An 18,379-nucleotide genomic window follows, 5' to 3' on the forward strand; every position below is an offset into this window, starting at 1 on the left:
GAGAATGTAGTGTATAGGAGGCCAACGAGCATGTAATATGCGCGATGTAATGTGATGCGTGATGGTGTGATGTAATACCCTCGAGACCTGCATATATATACAGCGTCTGTTTAATTATTTAGTTAGTTCTGTTAGGTACGTGAATAAAACGGATTTCATTTTAACCGCTGTGTACTACAGTTTGCATCCTTTGGAATAATTCAGAGATGTACTTTGTAGGTTAAACATTAACACCGTCAGGTCTTGCAGTCTTCTATTACGTAATGTAGGCAATCCTGCTTTCTTTGAGAGATGTTCGCATGTTGATGCACTGTCCTTGAAAACCGCTCTCAGTCCTTTTTCCTGTATCATCTCCAATTTCCACCGATCAGATGCTCTAAGGAATGGCCAAACAAGTGAGTAATAGTTTAGCTTCGGGATTATTACCGCTTTAAACGATGTAACTTCGTCTTTTCGAGAACTAGGCTCTTCATCCTCAACAGAACACCAATTTTTCAGTTTGCTTTCTTACAGACTTTTTGAATGTGTGCACCAACACTAAGTTTATTATCTATAAGGACTCCTAATAGTGATAATGAACTTGTGCATTCAATTTCTTCATTAACAACGACAAATCTGCGCCTCTTGCGTACTCTTTGCTTTTGACGCTGGAAACATTGCCTGGAATTTGCCTTTTTTATACCAGTCGGATACAATCTTAGCTTCGTTGTTTAACAGAGTAGCAACGTTTTGAGTCAGCTGATGAGAGGCACATATTTGACTGGGTCGGGAAATATGACGGAGTAAACGTGTTTGTGTCAGCTCCGTTTTTTGAAGCTTTGCATGGCCACTTCTAACAAACGAAAAACGTGGAAGAATCTTTCAACTTCATCTACGGAAGATCTCTCACCAGACGATAAAATAATAAGGTGTACTTCATCGACTAGTTCGGGAACAAGCTGTAAATTAGACGAAACGATGTCCTCATCCAATATGGTGGAGCAGGTTATACCAAAACTGGATCTCGTATTAGAGAAACTTGGAGCAGTTGAATTCAAACTTGGAAAAGTAGAATCTAAACTTGAAGAACTTGAGAACCATGTTAAATCTGTGGATGTCCAAGTCTGCTCTCTTCAAACCAAGGTTGAATGTCTCTTCAGAAGAAAACGGAGAGGACTGTGAACGACATAGAGAACGGGATGAATTTCGTTGATGAGGAAAGGAAATCCTTCATGATGAGAATCCAAGAATTACAAACCCAGCTTAACCAGCTCAAAGATGAAAAACTTTATATGGAGGTCTACCAGCGGCGGGAGAACTTACGCTTTTTTGAAATCCAAGAAGTAGGCGCAGAGGAAGACACAAAGAAGGTTTTGGTTAATTTTTTGAGAACGGAGCTAGGTTTGGAAGATGTCGATGGATTAGAATTTCAAAGAGTACATCGGATTGGAAAGCGGGACCCCTCCGACGGAAAACCCAGACAGATTATTGTACGTTTCCTGAGATACCCTGATCGAGAGAAGGTCATGTTTAACGCCAGAAAACTTAAAGGAAAAGACTTTGGGATATCGCCGGATCTTCCAAAAGAAATCTAGAAAATTGCGAAATAATTATTGGAGGCGACTTCAATGTCATTCTTGATGCCACTTTGGATGGTTCCGGAGGCAAGCCACAAATGAAAGAATCTTGCAAAAAGATCGAGGATTTGTGTTAGTCGTTTGATTTGATTGACATATGGAGAGTCAGAAATCCAGATGTCGAACGTTTTACGTGGACACAAAAGAACCCAGTCGTACAACACCGTCTAGATATCTGGCTAATTACCAGTAGTATTCAGGAAGAGGTAGAGAATGTAGATATTATTCCGGCAATAAGAACCGATCACTCCGCTATTTCAATGCATATAAATGGGATCGAAGAAACAGGAAGGGGTCCATCTTTTTGGAAATTTAATTCCAGTCTTTTAGAAGATGAAGATTACATTAAATTAGTAACTGATAGATATAACATCTGGCTGGAAGAAGGAAAAGATATCCAAGATCCAAGGGTCCTTTGGGACCTTATTAAGTACAAAATCCGCTATGAAACAATTTCTTATAGCAAACAGAAGGTTAAAAATCGAAGGGTGAAACTACCACTGTTGGAACAAAATTTAAAAAAATGCACAGCAAAATGCGATGAACAGCCTAACCCAGAAAACGTGAGTGAACTGGAAATCCTGCAAAGTGAATATGATAGACAATATGAATATATAGCTCAAGGGGCAATCATCCGATCAAGAATAAATTGGTATGAACACGGAGAAAAAAGCGATACATTTTTTTAAATTTAGAAAACTATAAAAAGAAAAAAAGGAGTGTTAGAAAACTAGTGGTCACAAACGATGAATGCACGACTGATCCGAAACCGATAATTACGGAGATCCAAAACTTTTATGGAAGTCTACGATACAGGTTTACGTGATTGTGATGGCATATCAACTGACCAATTCCTTCGGAATATTAATACTAAAATGCTGACGGACGTGCAGCGGGAGCTTTTGGACAGCAATATTACAACTAATGAATATTTCCAAGCTTTGAAATCTTTTCAGAAAAACAAAGCACCGGGAAACGATGGTTTGACTGTGGAATTTCACCTCGGCTTTTGGAATCTCATATGGAGGTCCCTTGTCAATGCCTTAAATTTTGCTCATGAAGAGGGACAACAATCCAATTCACAGAAACAGGCTCTGATTACTTTGATAGAAAAGAAAGACAAAGACAGACGTTTTATAAAGAATTGGAGACCAATCTCTTAAAATTGTTTCCAAAGTAATTGCAAGAAGACTAGAACAAATTCTACCTTATTTGATCCACCCTAATCAGAATGGCTTTATTAAAGAGAGGTCAATTATGGACGGAGTTTGAACGGTTGAAGACGTACTTGAATTTTCCCAATTTACAGGTTGTTCTGGTATCCTTCTGGCTGTGGATTTCGAGAAAGCATTCGACTCTTTAAATCACACCTTCCTCCTCAAAGTCTTGAAAAAAATAGTTTTGAAACATACTTTCTACAGTGGATCAAGACGTTTTATACTAATGTGTCCAGCTGTGTTCTTAACAATGGTTTTGCTACTGATCTGTTCCCAGTCAGATGCGGAGTTAGCCAAGGTGACCCCTTGTCACCTTTACTATTCATCCTTGCTCTTGAAATGCTCACTTGTCGAATTTGTGAAGACAATCAAATTAAAGGTATATTGGTTAAGGAGGAAGAAATCAAACTAACCCTTTTTGCAGATGACATGACTTGTTTCCTTAGAGATACTACGTCATATCACCGTTTAGTGTCGACTCTGGAGTCGTTTTCGAGATTCTCCAACCTCCAAGTTAATAAAGATAAGACTGAAATTTTTGCAATTGGTAGCCATCGTCTTGATCAAAACAATTATGCTCATAAAGTACGAACTTCAATTAAAATTCTAGGAATTGTTTTTGACTATAATGTCTCATCCAGGGTGAAAGCGAACTTTGAAGCAATTTTAAAGTCCATTAAAAACACAATAAATATGTGAAAATGGAGAGGGCTTACACTTTTGGGAAGGATACAGCTTGTTAAATCGTTTATTATCCCTAAAGTCTTGAGTAAAGCGGCGTTGACTACAGTCACAGATGATTTAATCAAAGAGGTCAACAGTCTGATGTACCGTTTTATTTTGAAAGGCAATGATAAAATTAAACGCGCCGCTCTTATCAATGATATTGAGGATGGAGGGCTTAAGATGTTGGATATTCAGTCAATAATCCTCGCACAGAGGGTGATGGTATTAAAAAGATTTACAAATAAGGATAATAACAGCTCTTGGAAAATAACATTAAATTACTTCCTTTCTCAGGTAGGGGGAAAACTTATTCTTAAGTGTAATTTTGATACCAGACAGTTACCTATCTACCTTCCGACCTTTTATAAGGAGTGCCTGGACGCTTGGTCCAGGTTGAGGCGACCTTCGATTCTTTCGTACGAAGATGTAGTTCACCAGGTTATATGGAACAATAAAAATATTACTGTCCAAGAGATCCCATTTTTTGAAAAACACTTGTTTTCTAAAGGAATTGTTACGATCGGTGATCTCATTTCTGACACTGGAATCTTCTTAAAGGGTGTTAAGGTGTTACATGCAATTTTATCTCCGCTACAATATTTTAAGTTAATGAGCGTCGTGGACGCCATTCCTCGTGACTGGAGACGTATTATTAAACAAAGCGCTCAACATCCCCCCTCTAATACAGCTGACATAATCTATTTGAATTTGGAAAATTCTGAGGTAATGTTAGCAAAAATCACATCCAAATCACTTTATAACGCGTTTAAAAGCAAAAAGCAAATCCCTCCAACTGCACAAAATAAGTTCAGGGTAAAATGTCCACAATTTTCTTCGACTGGAAGAGGATATACTCCTTGCCTTTTACCGTCACAATTGAAACTAAAATTAGAGAATTCCAATATAAAGTATTAAATAACATAGTATTTACGAACGAAAGATTGTTTAGGTAGGGACTGGCAGATTCGCCCTCATGTACTTTTTGTAAACAAGAGGTTGAATCCTTCGAACATATCTTTTTCTACTGTAATGTTACAAAGGTTTTCTGGGAAGCTTTCTGTTCTTGGCTTGGTGAATGTCAAGTTAGTTTTCAAACCTATACAATAATGGATATAATTTTTGGAGCTTTCAATGTGGAAGAGGACTTTACTATTCTAAATCACCTAATACTGACAGCTAAATTTTATATATACAAATGTAAATTGAATTCTAAAAATCCTTTTATAGGAGTTTATAAGACCAAGATCGGGGAGATATACCAGGTAGAAATGAAGATTGCAACAAAGCGGAATAAATTAGCTAAACATTTTCAGAAATGGAATAAGCTTTTGCCACATATCATTTTGTGGGATGAGTGTCCAAACAATGTAGAGTAGCATACGAAGTCAATTTTATTGTAAAGCACACAATTTCGCTATATAGTATTATTAAGGTACTGTAAGTAATTTATGTAATATATTGAAAGGAGTGTAATATGTTGTTACGTAATGTAAATGTAGTGTATCGTGTAGGTAGTGGAAGTAATTGATAGTAAGTCATCTGCTGTAATCAAGTTTATTGTAAACTATACTTTGTTTGTGGTGTGTTCTCAGTAAACTATTGTAAGCAACGTACTGTAACTGAGTCCTGTAGTGTATTGAAAGTAGAGTAGTGTTTTGTAAAATGCCAAAAAAATAAAGAAATTCCCAAAAAAAAAGAGAGGCACATATTTGATGGTCGTCTGCACACATATAAAACTGACAGTTTTTAATACTATAACTTAAAGTGCTACTGCGACGAAATGTTTGAATTTTATTTTCCCAATTTTCTGGTGTTAACTTCACATTTATACCCTACACTATAAGAATAAGCGTAAGTTTCTCAAATTTGACAACGTTATTCCTTAAAAACAGTGCCGCGAAGACATTAAAAATTCTTCTGCCATTGCTCGAATAACACACTGGAGAGCCCGCGAAAATAACTAAAGCAGTTTTAGTTGTGACGTCATCGACTCACTTCGACAACGTCGCGAAGGCATGCCTTTACATGAAATTCGCAAAAGATAGCTGGGGAACAATTCTTTCGAATTTTATTATTTCCTGCGGAACCAGAAAAACAACTCTCTCTCGGCATACCAAATTAGCGATGTTTGTTGAGTCATTGATGTCACTTCCTTTCTCGACGCAGTCTCTTCTTCTTGGCGCGAAGTTCTGTGGTTCGAAGAATGGCGGCCGTTTAGATCGCGAATCTACAGGGAAAGTAATATTACTTCTCGATGGAGTTTTGCCTTAAGATTTGGAAGATTTGTTACTTAGGGTAAGTACTTTCAACCTCTGAGGAGAAAAGAAAAGGTGCATTTTTGGTCGCAGTAGCACTTTAAGTGAATCCTAAACAGTTTTTAATACTATAACTTAAGTGATTCTGAAACATATTCCACAGCAATGGTCCGAAACATGACCCTTGAGGGCAGTCTTTTCTTAAACCGTGCAAAAAGCTGTTAACGGTGGCAAGCTTAACCCTTCCTTGCCGGTCTGGGAAATTCGATCTTAGGAGACGTAAATGACACGTCAGAGAAATTATAGGCTTGTAGCATCTTGACCATGAGCGACTGAAGTCAAATGCTTTGCTAATATCCGTATGTGATGAAATGGATGAGAATTTCAAACGAGAGCTGGGATACAAACCAATCTAGCGTCGTTAGCTATGTATGGTTAACTTACTGTATAGATTTCTCGATCGACCACGGTGCTAACTTCTAAAATATGCTTGCAATTCCGGATTAAACTACGGAGTGCTTAATTAGATTATGTCGTTACGTAAATGACGATCAACAACAAACATATGAAACATATGTGTGAACTGCGGTTATGAGACGTATATGAGAACGATCCTTCGCAGTAAAGCACTATTTGAGCAATAGTGGAAATCAGACCTGAAAAAAATTTCAGGCCTGTACGGGATTCGAACCACTGACCTCTGCGATACTAGTGCAGCGCTCTACCAATTGAGCTAACAAGCCAACTGGGAGCAGGCCATCAAATTAATTCGATATAAACCCGTAGATGATAAATCAAACAACAACAAACATATGAAACATATGTGTGAACTGCGGTTATGAGACGTATATGAGAACGATCCTTCGCAGTAAAGCACTATTTGAGCAATAGTGGAAATCAGACCTGAAAAAAATTTCAGGCCTGTACGGGATTCGAACCACTGACCTCTGCGATACTAGTGCCGTACAGGCCTGAAATTTTTTTTTTTTTCAGGTCTGATTTCCACTATTGCTCAAATAGTGCTTTACTGCGAAGGATCGTTCTCATATACGTCTCATAACCGCAGTTCACACATATGTTTCATATGTTTGTTGTTGTTTGATTTATCATCTACGGGTTTATATCGAATTAATTTGATGGCCTGCTAGCTCAATTGGTAGAGCGCTGCACTAGTATCGCAGAGGTCAGTGGTTCGAATCCCGTACAGGCCTGAAATTTTTTTCAGGTCTGATTTCCACTATTGCTCAAATAGTGCTTTACTGCGAAGGATCGTTCTCATATACGTAAATGACGATGTTGCGATCTTCACAAAGTTTAGCCTGGTTTTTCCGTGCGGATATGAAAAGCCCCAGACTAATTTTTATATCCTGGAAAGCAATACTATCTCTACTCGTCATGAGCTTAACCTGAACCGATTCTGAGTTATACCGGGGGAAACTGATAATTGAAAATTTGATACGAAATGCGATATTTGGATTTTGAAATATAGGTGATTTTTAAAACTGTGTGGTGAGGTCAAAATTAAATGATAGGATCCCGTTTTAGACTTAAGCCATACCTCGATCCTTCCTACACAAATCTGTTAAATTGATACGAGCTGGCTTTCTTTGGCGATTTTCATGAGCAAAGCTCATTTGCCTCTACTCTCACCAAATTTCGCGGGAAACATCGGGCATCAAGCAAATTTTAGTTTTCCCTTACACATTTTAACACAATCTATTAAAAAAGATTGGTTTTGGGTTGTTTCCGGATACTTTTTGCTAAACCCTATTTTCAGCACGAGTTTAGGAAGACTTGACCCATTTCACTCTCTGACAAAGTTTTGTAGGAAACATCGGGTATCAAGAAAATTTTTAGTGTTTTCTTACCGATTTCAACACAATCTATTAAAAAAACTCATTTGGGGTTGTTTGCTGATACTCTTTGGAAAACCGTGTTTTTACGGAGAGTTGAGCAAGACTTGACCCATTTCACTCTCTGCCCAAATTTCGAAGAAAACAACGAGTATCAAGCGAATTTTAGTGCTTTCTCACAGATTTCAACACAAGCTATTAAAAAAATTGGTTTGGAGATTTTTGCAGATACTCTTTCCAAAACCGTGTTTTCAGCGGGAGTAAAGCAAGACTTGACCCATTTCACTCTCTTGCCAAATTTCGCAGGAAACATGGAGTATCAAGCAAATTTTAGTGTTTTCTTATAGATCTCAACACAATCTAGTGGAAAAAATTGGTTTTAGCTTGTTTGCAGATACTTTTTGAAAAACCTTGTTACCAGCGTGAGTTGAGCAAGACTTGGCCCATTTCACTCTCTGGCCAAGTTTCGCAGGATTGACGGACGGCAACTGGATTTTAGCGTTTTTTCACAGATCTCAAGACAGGTGAATGACCGGCTGAATGGCTGGTTGTCTGACTGGATGACTGAAAGGTTGCTGACTCAATGGGACTTGACTGGGTATCTGACTGGCTAACTGACTTGCTGACCGACTGGTTAGTGAGTGGCTAATTGACTGGTGACTGACTGGCTGACTAACTGGTTGACTGACCGGTTGACGGAAAGGTTCACTCACCCAGTGGTACTTAAGTAGGTATCTGAGTAATTGACTGACATTCTGACCGACTGGCGACTGAGTGACTAATTGATTGGTGACTGACTAGCTGAGCAGCTGTTTGATTGTCTACTTGACTAATGGTTAACTGACCTAGTGGTACTTGACTGGCTATCTCACTGGTTAACTGGCTGGCTGACGGACTTGTGACTGATTGGCTAATTGACTGGTGACTGACTGGCTGACGGCCTGGTTGACTGACTGGCTGACGGCCTGGTTGACTGACTGGCTGACTGGAAGAGTGACTGAGTCAATGGTCCTTGAGTGGCTATCTGTCTCGTCAGCCCACTTCCTGAGCGACTGTTGACCGGGTGGCTAATCGACTGCGGACTGACTGGCTGACTAGTTTGTTGACTAACTGGATGACTGATTGATTGACTAACTCAGTGATACTTGACTGGCTATCTGAACTGTTAACTGACTTGGTAATCGACTCGTGGCTGAGTGCCTAATCTAATGGTTACGGAGAGGCTGACTGGCTGCTTAACTGACTGGCTGACTGTATGATTCACTAAATGAGTGGCACTTGACTGGTTATCTGATTGGTTATCTTACTGGTTGACTTCCTTCCTAACGGACTGGTCTGGTGACTGAGTGCCTTAATTACTGCTTACTGAGTGGCTTGTTGACGGACTCGATGACTGAATGGTGACTGACTCAGCGGTGCTTGAATAACTATCTGACTGGTTATCTGACTTGCTGTTCGACTAATGAGTAACTGGTTGGTTGAATGACTGGATGATTGAATGGTTGACTGAATCAGTGGCACCTTATTTGCTTTCTGATTTTTTAATTTATTGGGTGACCATCTTCTGACTGAGTGGCTAATTGACATGTGACTCTGGCTGACTACGTGGTTGACTGTCTGGGTATGTGACTGGTTAACTAACTTGCTGACTGACCGACTGACTTGACTGACTGACTTGCTGACTGACTGACTGACTTGCTGACTCAGTGGCTAATTAACTGGTAACTGAGTGGCTGACTGCCTGGTTGATTGACTGCCTGACTGAAAGGTTGAGTCAATGATACTTGACTGGCTATCCTTGAGTTGACTAGTCAGACACACAGTCATGTGCAACTGAGTCACTCAACCATAAAGTCAGCACATCACTCAACCAGCCAGTCAGTAAGTCGGTCACAACTCAATAAGCCACTCAGTCACCAGTCGCAAGTCAGTTAACCAATCAGATGGCCAGTCAAATACGACTGGGGCAGTCAACCATTTAGTCATCCAGTTAGTCAACCAGCCAGTCAGCCAGTCAGTCATCAGTCAAAATAGCTAGCAGTCACTAGTCGGTCAGCAAGTCAGTCAACTACAACAGTTTGAGTCAACCATACAGTCAACCAACCAGTCACCCTGTCAGTCACCAGTCAGGTAACCACTAGGTCACCATTCGATCAGCAAGGCAAGTAACCAGTCAGAAAGCCATTCAAGTACCACTGAGTCAGTTACTCATTTAGTTATCCAGTCAGTCAACCAGCCAGTCAGACTCTCAGTCACCAGTCAACTAGCCACTCGGTCACTAGTCGATCAGCAAGTCAATTACCAAGTCAGATAGCTAGTCAAGTACCACTGAGTTAGTCAGCTTATTTTTCAGCCAGTCACTCAACCTGGCAGTCGGGCAGTGAGTCACCAGTCAATTAACCACCCAGACACCAGTCGGTCAACAAGCCAGTTAACCAGTCGGATAGCCAGTCAAATACCACTAAGTCAGTCAAGCATTCAGTCATGCAGTAAGTCAACCAGCCAGTCGGCAATTCAGTCATCAGTCAATGAGTCACTCAGTCACCAAGTGGTGAGCAGGTCAGTTAACTACTCAGATACCCAATCAAATGCGACTGAGGCAGTCAACGATTAAGTCAGCCAGTCATTCAACCAGTCAGTCAGTCTGTCGGTCACCAGTCATTTAGCCACTAGTTGCCAGCAAGTCAGTTAACCAGTCGGAAAGGTATTCAAGTGGCACTGACTCAGTCAACTACTCAGTCATCCCGTCAGTCAACCAAGCAGTTATTCACCAGTCAATAAGCCACCAAATCACCAGTCGGTCAGGAAGTCAATTAATCAATCAGATACCAAGACAAGTACCAGTAAGTCGGTCAACCATTAAGTCAGCCAGTTACTCAACCAGTCAGATAGCCACTCAACTACCACTAAGTCAGTCAACCACTCAGTCAGCCACTCAGTCAATCAGCCAGTCAGTCAGCAGTCAATTAGCCACTCAGTCACCAGTCGGTCAGCAAGTCTGTTAAACACTCCGATAGTATCATTGTCAAGTATCATTGAGTCAGTCAACCTTTCAGTCAGGCAGTCAATCAACCAGGCAGTGATCCAGCAGTGACAAGTCAATTAGGCAATCAGTCACCAGTCGTTCAGCCAGCCAGTTAACCAGTGAGATAGCCAGTCAAGAACCACTAGGTCAGTTAACCATTCAGTCCAGCAGATAATCAACCAGCTGCTCAGCTAGTCAGTGACCATTCTATTAGTCACTCATCAACCAGTCGATCAGAAGTCAGCTAATGGGTGAGATAGCTAGTCAAGTATCCCTAAGGTAGTCAATCAATCAGTCATCCAGTCAGCTGTCGATTAGCCACCTAGTCGGTGAGGAAGTCGGCTGACGAGACAGATAGTTACTTAAGTACCATGGAGAACCATTAGGTCAGTCACTCTTCCAGTCAGCAAGTCAGTCAACCAGTGAGTTACTCACCAGTCAATCAGCCACTCAGTCACCAGTCGGTCAGCAAAGCAGTTAACCAGTCATATAGCCAGTCAAGTACCATTGAGTCAGTCAACTGTTCGGAAGCGAAACGGGAAATCCAAACAAACACTTTAATTCCAACACGGTAAACTATAGATTCACGGTAAACAACGACGACCATTAAACGAAACTGCCACTCGATAAACTAAAAACTTTTCCACTCCTCTAAAAAATCACACACGTCAAAATTGAAAGGTCCGCGTGATTTGCTTACGATATTATTAGCCTACATAGTCCCAAGGCACGCGCACGCGAGTCGCATTCGCACAAGTTCATTAACGTCTTCGTAACATTCCCCCTACCTACACTGGGAGGTAGTCCTAGTGTGTTTCCAACTAAGCAATTAACAGTTAATTCCAAGCGGAACCAGTTTGTTAATCGGTCTCATGACAGTCTTGACACCACACGCAACTTTAGCTACACGGGTGTGGCCATCTCGTCCAGGATACACTTCAACAATCCGTCCTAATGGCCAACGTCCTCTTGGGGTATCGGCCTGAATTTCAAGAATTTGGACGTACAAGAAATGGTTAGGTGTCAATGGAACATCGTCTCGTGGATCTGAACTCTGATAAGTCAACGGACGGGAATTAAGAAGCGACTCCACCCCTGTGAACACGGTGATTAACTCCTCGTCGTTCACGTCCCGTTCTCCAAGAATGGCGTACGTGGCTTTCGTAGCAGCTTTCACCATTATTTCATGGGCTCCTCCAAAATGTGGGGCAGCCGGTGGATTGAATCTCCATGTCACTCCAAGTTCGACTGTCTTGTCCTGAAGTTGTTGTCGGTCTAGCTGGCGGACTAGTTTCTTTAACTCGTCCTCTGCGCACACGAAATTTGTGCCTCTGTCGCTTGTCACTTCTTTAGGAACTCCAGGACGACTGGTAAAACTGGCGAAGGCATTTAAGAACGTGTCGGTATCCGGTCCCCAGACCATCTCTAAATACACTGCTTGTGTTTCCAAGAAAGTAAAAGGGCACAACCACCTTTTCTGTCGTGGTTTTCCGCGTCCTTGAACAGTATGGAAAGGACGTGCAAAATCTACGGCTGTTTCGGCGAAACGTCTGAAGCTGAAACGGAACCTCATTTGCGGGAGTGGGGCCATAATCTGACAAGCTGGCTTGTTTCGTCTTCTCTTACGTTCGTTACATTCACGATCCCACTCGCGAATTTCCTCGAGTGCGGCGATAATCCAAAATCTCTCACTCATCTGGCAAAGAGTGACGTTTACTCCAGTAGCATGATTTCCTCTCTCATGATAGTGCTTCACAATAAGTTTCGTCACCCAGTGTCCACGAGGTAGAATGATTGGAAATCTGGTATCATATGGAAGAAAACCTGCGAACTTTAATTGGCCAACACCGCGGATAACTCTATCGTCGTCGATGCACGGGTTAAGCTTTATGAACTGGTTTTTCTTTGGTATCGGCTTCCCTGAGCTTAAAGCTGTGTACTCGTCACAAAAAGCGTTGCGTTGTTCCAAGCGCACTATTTCTCCTTCAGCATCCTTTAATTCTTCGGGCAACAGTTCCATACTTTCATTCCTATTGTCTCTGTTGCGCATGTTTTGTAGTACTCTTCTCATTCTCGCACGTACTCGAACTAAACGTGTCCAACTGGAAAACAGTTTCGGATCTAGTCTCCACTCTTTTAACGTGTTGCTCTATTTCGGTGCGGTTCCTTTCTGAAGATTACACGTCATAAGGGTTGCATAGGCATTCATGTATTCTTTCCTTTTCGAGTTTCTCATCTCTGGCATTTAACTAGGTCTGTCCGGGACTTTCATCTTTGACCACTTACTGAAATCATCTGTCAGGCAGTTCAGGACCATTCCACCACAGGGAACATTTGGCCAATTCTGACGATGTCACCCCTCTTGTACATAAATCGGCTGGATTGCCTTTGGTAGAGACATGCTGCCACTGTGACGGCTCAGTGAACATCTGTATTTTACCAATTCGGTTGGGTACGAACGGTCGGAAGTCCTTGCCGCGTACTCGAATCCATCATAGAGCATCTGTACTATCAGAGTAAAACGTCACGCTTTGCATTGGTACTTCTAAGGCTGTCAGCATCGACTGTGTTAGGTGTAGGCTTAAAATCGCACCCATGAGTTCCAGTCTGGGTACTGTTCTCGGGTTCAGTGGTGCCACTTTGCTCTTTGCTACTATCAGGCGACTGGTTACAGTATCGTTGTCGTATCCACAGCGGATATAGACTGCTGCACCATAAGGTTGTTGTGAGGCATCGACAAAAGTCACAATGTGCTTCGACTTAACAGGCTGTGGACTTCGCAGACACCGAGGAATGTCACCTCGTGCAGACCTTTCAATTGCTCGAAGCAAGTCCCGATATTAAACTTCGTCGTCCCAGTTGTAACCTCGCATCCACAATTCCTCAAGTAGAATCTTTGCCACAATAACGTACGAGCGTACGAATCCCAGTGGGTCAAAAATCGTTGCTACTTTATGCAGGACGTTTCGCTTTGTTGTCTGAAATTCCGGGGAGACTGGAAAAGCGGTAACGGTAAACACGTCTTCGGTACTTTTCCAGGAAACTCCTAGTGTCCTCGTTATCGGGTCTTGACCTCTGTTAATCATAATCTCTGTGGCGTGTTCTTCTGATGGAATCGCCTCAATAACTTTCGGTGAATAAGAGATCCATTTCCTGGCTTGCATGCCGGCGACTCCCGTAATGCCTTCAATTGACGGTATAGCTCCACTCCTTCACCATCGTTTTCAACACTGTCAATAGGATCGTCCATATAAGTTGACTTAAGGACGGTCTCAGCGGCAAGGGGATAACAGTCTTGGTTTCTTCGAGCGTTTTCCTGCACGACGAACTGCGACTCCATAGGGGCTGAATTAAACTCGAATTCATCTGGCTGTTTGTTAGGGTCAAGATCTCTCCAGAACAGTAGGAAGTGGGATCGGTCCTACTCCTCAATGTCTTTCTGGAGGTACATTTCTTTCATGTCGCTGGCGATGCCAACAGGGTTTCCACGGAAACGGACGAGCACTTTGAAAAGATCTTGCAGTAATTTCGGCCCAGGATGAATCATGTCATTTAAGGAAGTACCATTACATTTAGCGGCACAGTCAAATACGATTCGTACTTTTGTTGTCGATTTATCCATTCTTACGACCGGAAAATACCATACGTTAGCTGGCAGCTGTTCGTTTCAGGGAACCTTTCGTAAATATACTTTACTAACATAGGCCTGGATGGTTGCTTGATATTCTTCGGCGACACGGCTGTTCTTCTTCAAATTTCTTTTGGTGCTTCGTAGTCGAGACAGTGCCATAGGTTTGATGTCAGGGAGATCGGGTTTGTTTTTTTTCCAAGAAACGGCTACACGATACCTTCCATTTTTGTCCCTTAGGGAATCTTTCACTTTTCTTAAAGCTAGTCTTTATTCTTCGGTGAGTACGAGTCTGTCATCGTGGTCTGTGCCAGACCTCTCAATTTCCCAGAATCTCTTTAAGCTGTTGTCGACATCACAATAGGACTCTTTTCTCTCGCTCTAAATTGGCTCTGTAGTGAACAAGGAACGAATAACATGGGATCGTGTCCTCGCGGTTTGGCTTTCGTCAGGCGCACCTATACAACTCCACCCAAGTGGTCCGAGGCGGGCGACAGGTCCACCTTATTTTCCTCGGAGATCAACATGTCGATAATGGAGTTCAGCGTTATCAATGCCAATCAAAAGATCGACAAGTCCATCATTTGCCGGCTTGGGAAAACTGCACTGGGTCAGGTGAGGCCATTTATCCTGATGTTTGTTCCAGTTCACAGCTCTGTAACTACCTGTGACTTTCTGAGGACATGTTTGTACCCCGATTTCCTTTGACAACCTGCCATCTGCACTTTCGATTTCAATTTGTAATGGCATGGACTGAAACATTTCGACGGTGTCGTTGAGAACATGAACTTGAACTTTTTCGAAAGGCTCTTGCAGTCCTAGGACCCCAGCAACCTCTTTATTTAGGAAAGTTTCGTTTGATGCGTCGTCTAGAATGGCGTTTATTTTTACTTTTCTACCATTGGCCTTTATCCACACAGGGACCGTTCGTAACGAATAAGATTCAGTCGATGTTTCTTCCTTACAGCTGGTCAGGGTCACAGCGGGTGCTCCCTCCCGTGGAACATCTGGGCGTCTCTCATCGTCAACATAAGGCAACGTTGTCGTCGATCCAGTTTCGGACAAAACTTCACCCCCATGAAGAAGACGATGATGATTTCGCGAGCAACCATCTATACCACACTTGCGGGCTCTTAGGCAATCTTTCCCCCTCTGATCAGAGCCTAGGCAATGGAAACACAGCCTTCTTTCTTTCGCGATCTTCCATCAGTCATCCACTCCTCTGTCGTAAAACTCCTTGTAATACCACACCCCATGATAGAAACTGTGACAGAGAGAACATAGAGGCTTTACACCACGCGGCTCTTTCGCCATTGCAACAGTATGTAAATTTTCGCATCCTGCCCTGATCCTTGTATCTCGGTACTCTCGGAAATCTGACGTGCTCGACAGTTTCGAATCAATCCCGTTCACCATTTCCGCTGCTTCTATTCGGAATCTGACTTCGTCTTTCAACCAGTCTCTGAAAGCTATGACTGATCTTTGTCTGGCGCGTTCGTTTAACCAGCGACTGTAATTCTCTAGCTGACGATCAGGAAACTTTTTTACCAGCAGGCTGTAAAGAGTTCCATCTCGTATCTCGCCATTCCCTTCTTCGGTCTGTAACTTTACCACTGTAATTCTAACAAGGTCAGAAAACTTTTCTAACGCGTGGATATCGTTGCTTCTTATTAACGGCGCCTCTTCTAGTTGATCCACATAGGCTCGCAGAAGCCGGCGCGTACCTCCATACTTCGTCTTTAATATTTCTTTTGCCTCCTCGTATTCGGGGGCGGTGATTCCGAGACCACGGATGGCTTCCAAAGCGTTCCCTATAAGGCATTGTCGTAATCTTGCCATTTTCAAATGTACTGGCTCCGTTGACTTGTCTACGAGGCTCGTAAGAAGGGCCCAAAAATCTTCAAACTTTCTCTTGTCACCATTGAACGTGGGAACTATTAAAGGATCCCTTCCAACCACAATACATTGCGCGCGCGATATGTGAAATCCGCCATTTTCTCTGCCATCCGGTATTGGACAAGTCGTGAAGTGGAAAGAAATCCTCGTTCATCCGAGTACATTTGCCTCACTGAGGCCTTGAATTTCCTCAATCGCGTTCCAAATTTATTGTTCTTTCTATTTGACTAGTTATTTCTTAATTATTTTTTCTGTTTGGGAGAAAATTTATCGGACAAACCGGAGGTCTTCGATGGCCTTTCATGTTCCTCACCGCGGACGACCACAGGCAACCGAGGGAACAAAAAGAATTATCCTTCGAGAGTCCACTTTTCGCCTGTGGAATGAAAGGAAAGAAATGTTGAATATCAAGGGGCTAAGTAACAGCCAATTTGCCGAGATTTTGCTCCATCAAAGCATTGAGGAGCTTCGTGCGAGGACGCTGAGGAGCAGTTCCTGTCAAGAACTGCCAGCTGAAACCTCTATCGACAACGGACCCAACTCAAGTAAGATTTGAGTTCCGTTCATCAGTCTATTTCTCTTCAAGGCTGGTGCACTTTCATTTTGATTTTTTCAAACTGTGTTATCTAAATCCAGTAAACAAAAACTATTTTCTACTTTTTAGCATTGAGTTTGATTTTGGTCGACTCATTTATAAATGATGTTCTGTATAGGTAGACGTGAGCTCTTCCAATCTACCCCTTTGAGCAAAAGAGCAAGGATCGAAATTGATGTATCTCCTGTAGTTCCGGGCAGAAACGAAGAGGACACAAATACACTGTGAGTACACGCGTTTTACATCAGTTTCACTGAACTTTTAGCCTCAAACTAATGGTAGGCTGGATGAATGTATAGCTGAAAGTATTATTCTGACCTGCTTTCCATCAAATTGACATGCGAATAAACATAAATATCATTCTTATTGCATACGACACCAGTGCTTCCAGGGAATTTCTAAAATGATTTGTTCTACACAAACAAACCTTGGCCAACTTCTTGTGGTAATGTTTCAGTTGTCTTTTTCTTGCTATGATGATGATGATGATGAGGATGATGATTTCGTAATTCTTTAATTTTTAATTATTATACTTTATTACTTTTCCTCAGTTTTCTAGCCCTGAACATTCACACAAATCGTGTTTTGAATTACCACTGCATTGTAATTTTGAACATTGTTATCTTTATTTTCCTCTCAGTGTCGATATAACTGGGGTATCCGTTGGGCAAGAACCAAAAAAAGATGATTTTCTGGCTCAAGAAATCTCAGTGTCTGCAGTCTCACTTGTGCAGGGTATGGCTACCCTCAATCCTGAATTTGGGAGTCTCAGAGGAGATCCTTTTGTGGATGATAGTATGGGGTATGTACATGTGTATTAATTGATTTAACTTTACTGCAAATTTAGGATCATGTTTTGGTTATATATCTTGATCCTCCACTGTTGAGTGCATTGAACACAACATCTTTTCATGTTCAAGATGTCCCTCATGATTATTTCTAATGTCAATAACAAACAATATTTAAGCTTTCATTGTTTTGTCCTTTGTTCCTAGTTCTGGTCCTGTTTCAAGTGATGAGTCCATTGACAGTTCTCTGTCTGATTATGAATCTTCCGATGCCCTGTCCAGTGAAGGTGAACGTGAAGAAGATGACCTGTATCAGCCTCTGTCTTTCAGGTCAGTAAATATCAAATTGATGAAAAAGAAACATCTTGTACTTATTCGAGGGATTGTAAGGTGAAATCCTGAGGTATGAGATTAAGGAAGATTATTTTGGCAGTCAAATGTAAAACTGCCCATATGCCGCAAGAATTTGAAATAATATTAATTTTGATGATTTCAACTAATTTATTGCATTGTAGCTCCTATGAGCATTCAGTAGATGGAAGTGCAACTCTGACAGCTATTGAATCATGCCCTATTGCTGAAGGAAAGTCAGTGGTTCAAGGGCATCAAGAAGAACCTGTAAATACCTGTTCTGATGTTCTACCAGAAATGGTATCTCGTACTTGTAAAGAACACAAGAAAATGTTACAGGAAACTATTCAGAAGGATTTTAAAGAACTTATGAAGGGCAAAAGTTCATCATTAAAATATCAAGCCCTGTATGAAGGTGCACGAGTGATG

At 41.7% G+C, this 18,379-nt stretch overlaps 4 protein-coding genes across 4 annotated transcripts in view; 2 read left to right on the top strand and 2 right to left on the bottom strand.

The window, feature by feature from the left end:
* Positions 1 to 972: 972 nt before the first annotated feature.
* Positions 973 to 1,574, top strand: LOC111328076 (uncharacterized). The gene is made up of 2 exons (XM_088761623.1): positions 973 to 1,101; positions 1,140 to 1,574. The coding sequence occupies exons 1-2, from the start codon at positions 973 to 975 to the stop codon at positions 1,572 to 1,574; spliced, it is 564 nt and encodes a 187-aa protein (XP_088617749.1).
* A 9,947-nt stretch (positions 1,575 to 11,521) lies between these two features.
* LOC148730618 (uncharacterized) lies at positions 11,522 to 12,763 on the bottom strand. The gene has a single exon (XM_088761825.1). It carries the CDS (start codon positions 12,761 to 12,763, stop codon positions 11,522 to 11,524), a length of 1,242 nt encoding a protein of 413 aa, XP_088617951.1.
* Positions 12,764 to 14,824: 2,061 nt separating this feature from the next.
* Positions 14,825 to 16,159, bottom strand: LOC148730619 (uncharacterized). Its single transcript, XM_088761826.1, has 2 exons — positions 15,616 to 16,159; positions 14,825 to 15,483 (listed from the first exon to the last, which is right to left on the bottom strand). Exons 1-2 carry the CDS (start codon positions 16,157 to 16,159, stop codon positions 14,825 to 14,827), a joined length of 1,203 nt encoding a protein of 400 aa, XP_088617952.1.
* Positions 16,160 to 16,258: 99 nt separating this feature from the next.
* The window catches only part of LOC148730620 (uncharacterized), a 10,117-nt gene continuing 7,996 nt past the window's right edge, over positions 16,259 to 18,379 (top strand). The window contains exons 1-5 of the mRNA XM_088760729.1: positions 16,259 to 16,761; positions 16,930 to 17,035; positions 17,452 to 17,613; positions 17,807 to 17,929; positions 18,115 to 18,379. The exon at positions 18,115 to 18,379 is cut by the window's right edge and continues 655 nt beyond it. Of these exons, the coding sequence (XP_088616855.1) occupies positions 16,509 to 16,761; positions 16,930 to 17,035; positions 17,452 to 17,613; positions 17,807 to 17,929; positions 18,115 to 18,379 (909 nt within the window). The 5' untranslated portion in view covers positions 16,259 to 16,508. The remainder of the gene's footprint in view (positions 16,762 to 16,929; positions 17,036 to 17,451; positions 17,614 to 17,806; positions 17,930 to 18,114) is intronic.

Source organism: Stylophora pistillata, chromosome 5, assembly GCF_964205215.1.
Source record: "Stylophora pistillata chromosome 5, jaStyPist1.2, whole genome shotgun sequence".
NCBI classification, from domain to species: Eukaryota; Metazoa; Cnidaria; class Anthozoa; order Scleractinia; family Pocilloporidae; genus Stylophora; species Stylophora pistillata.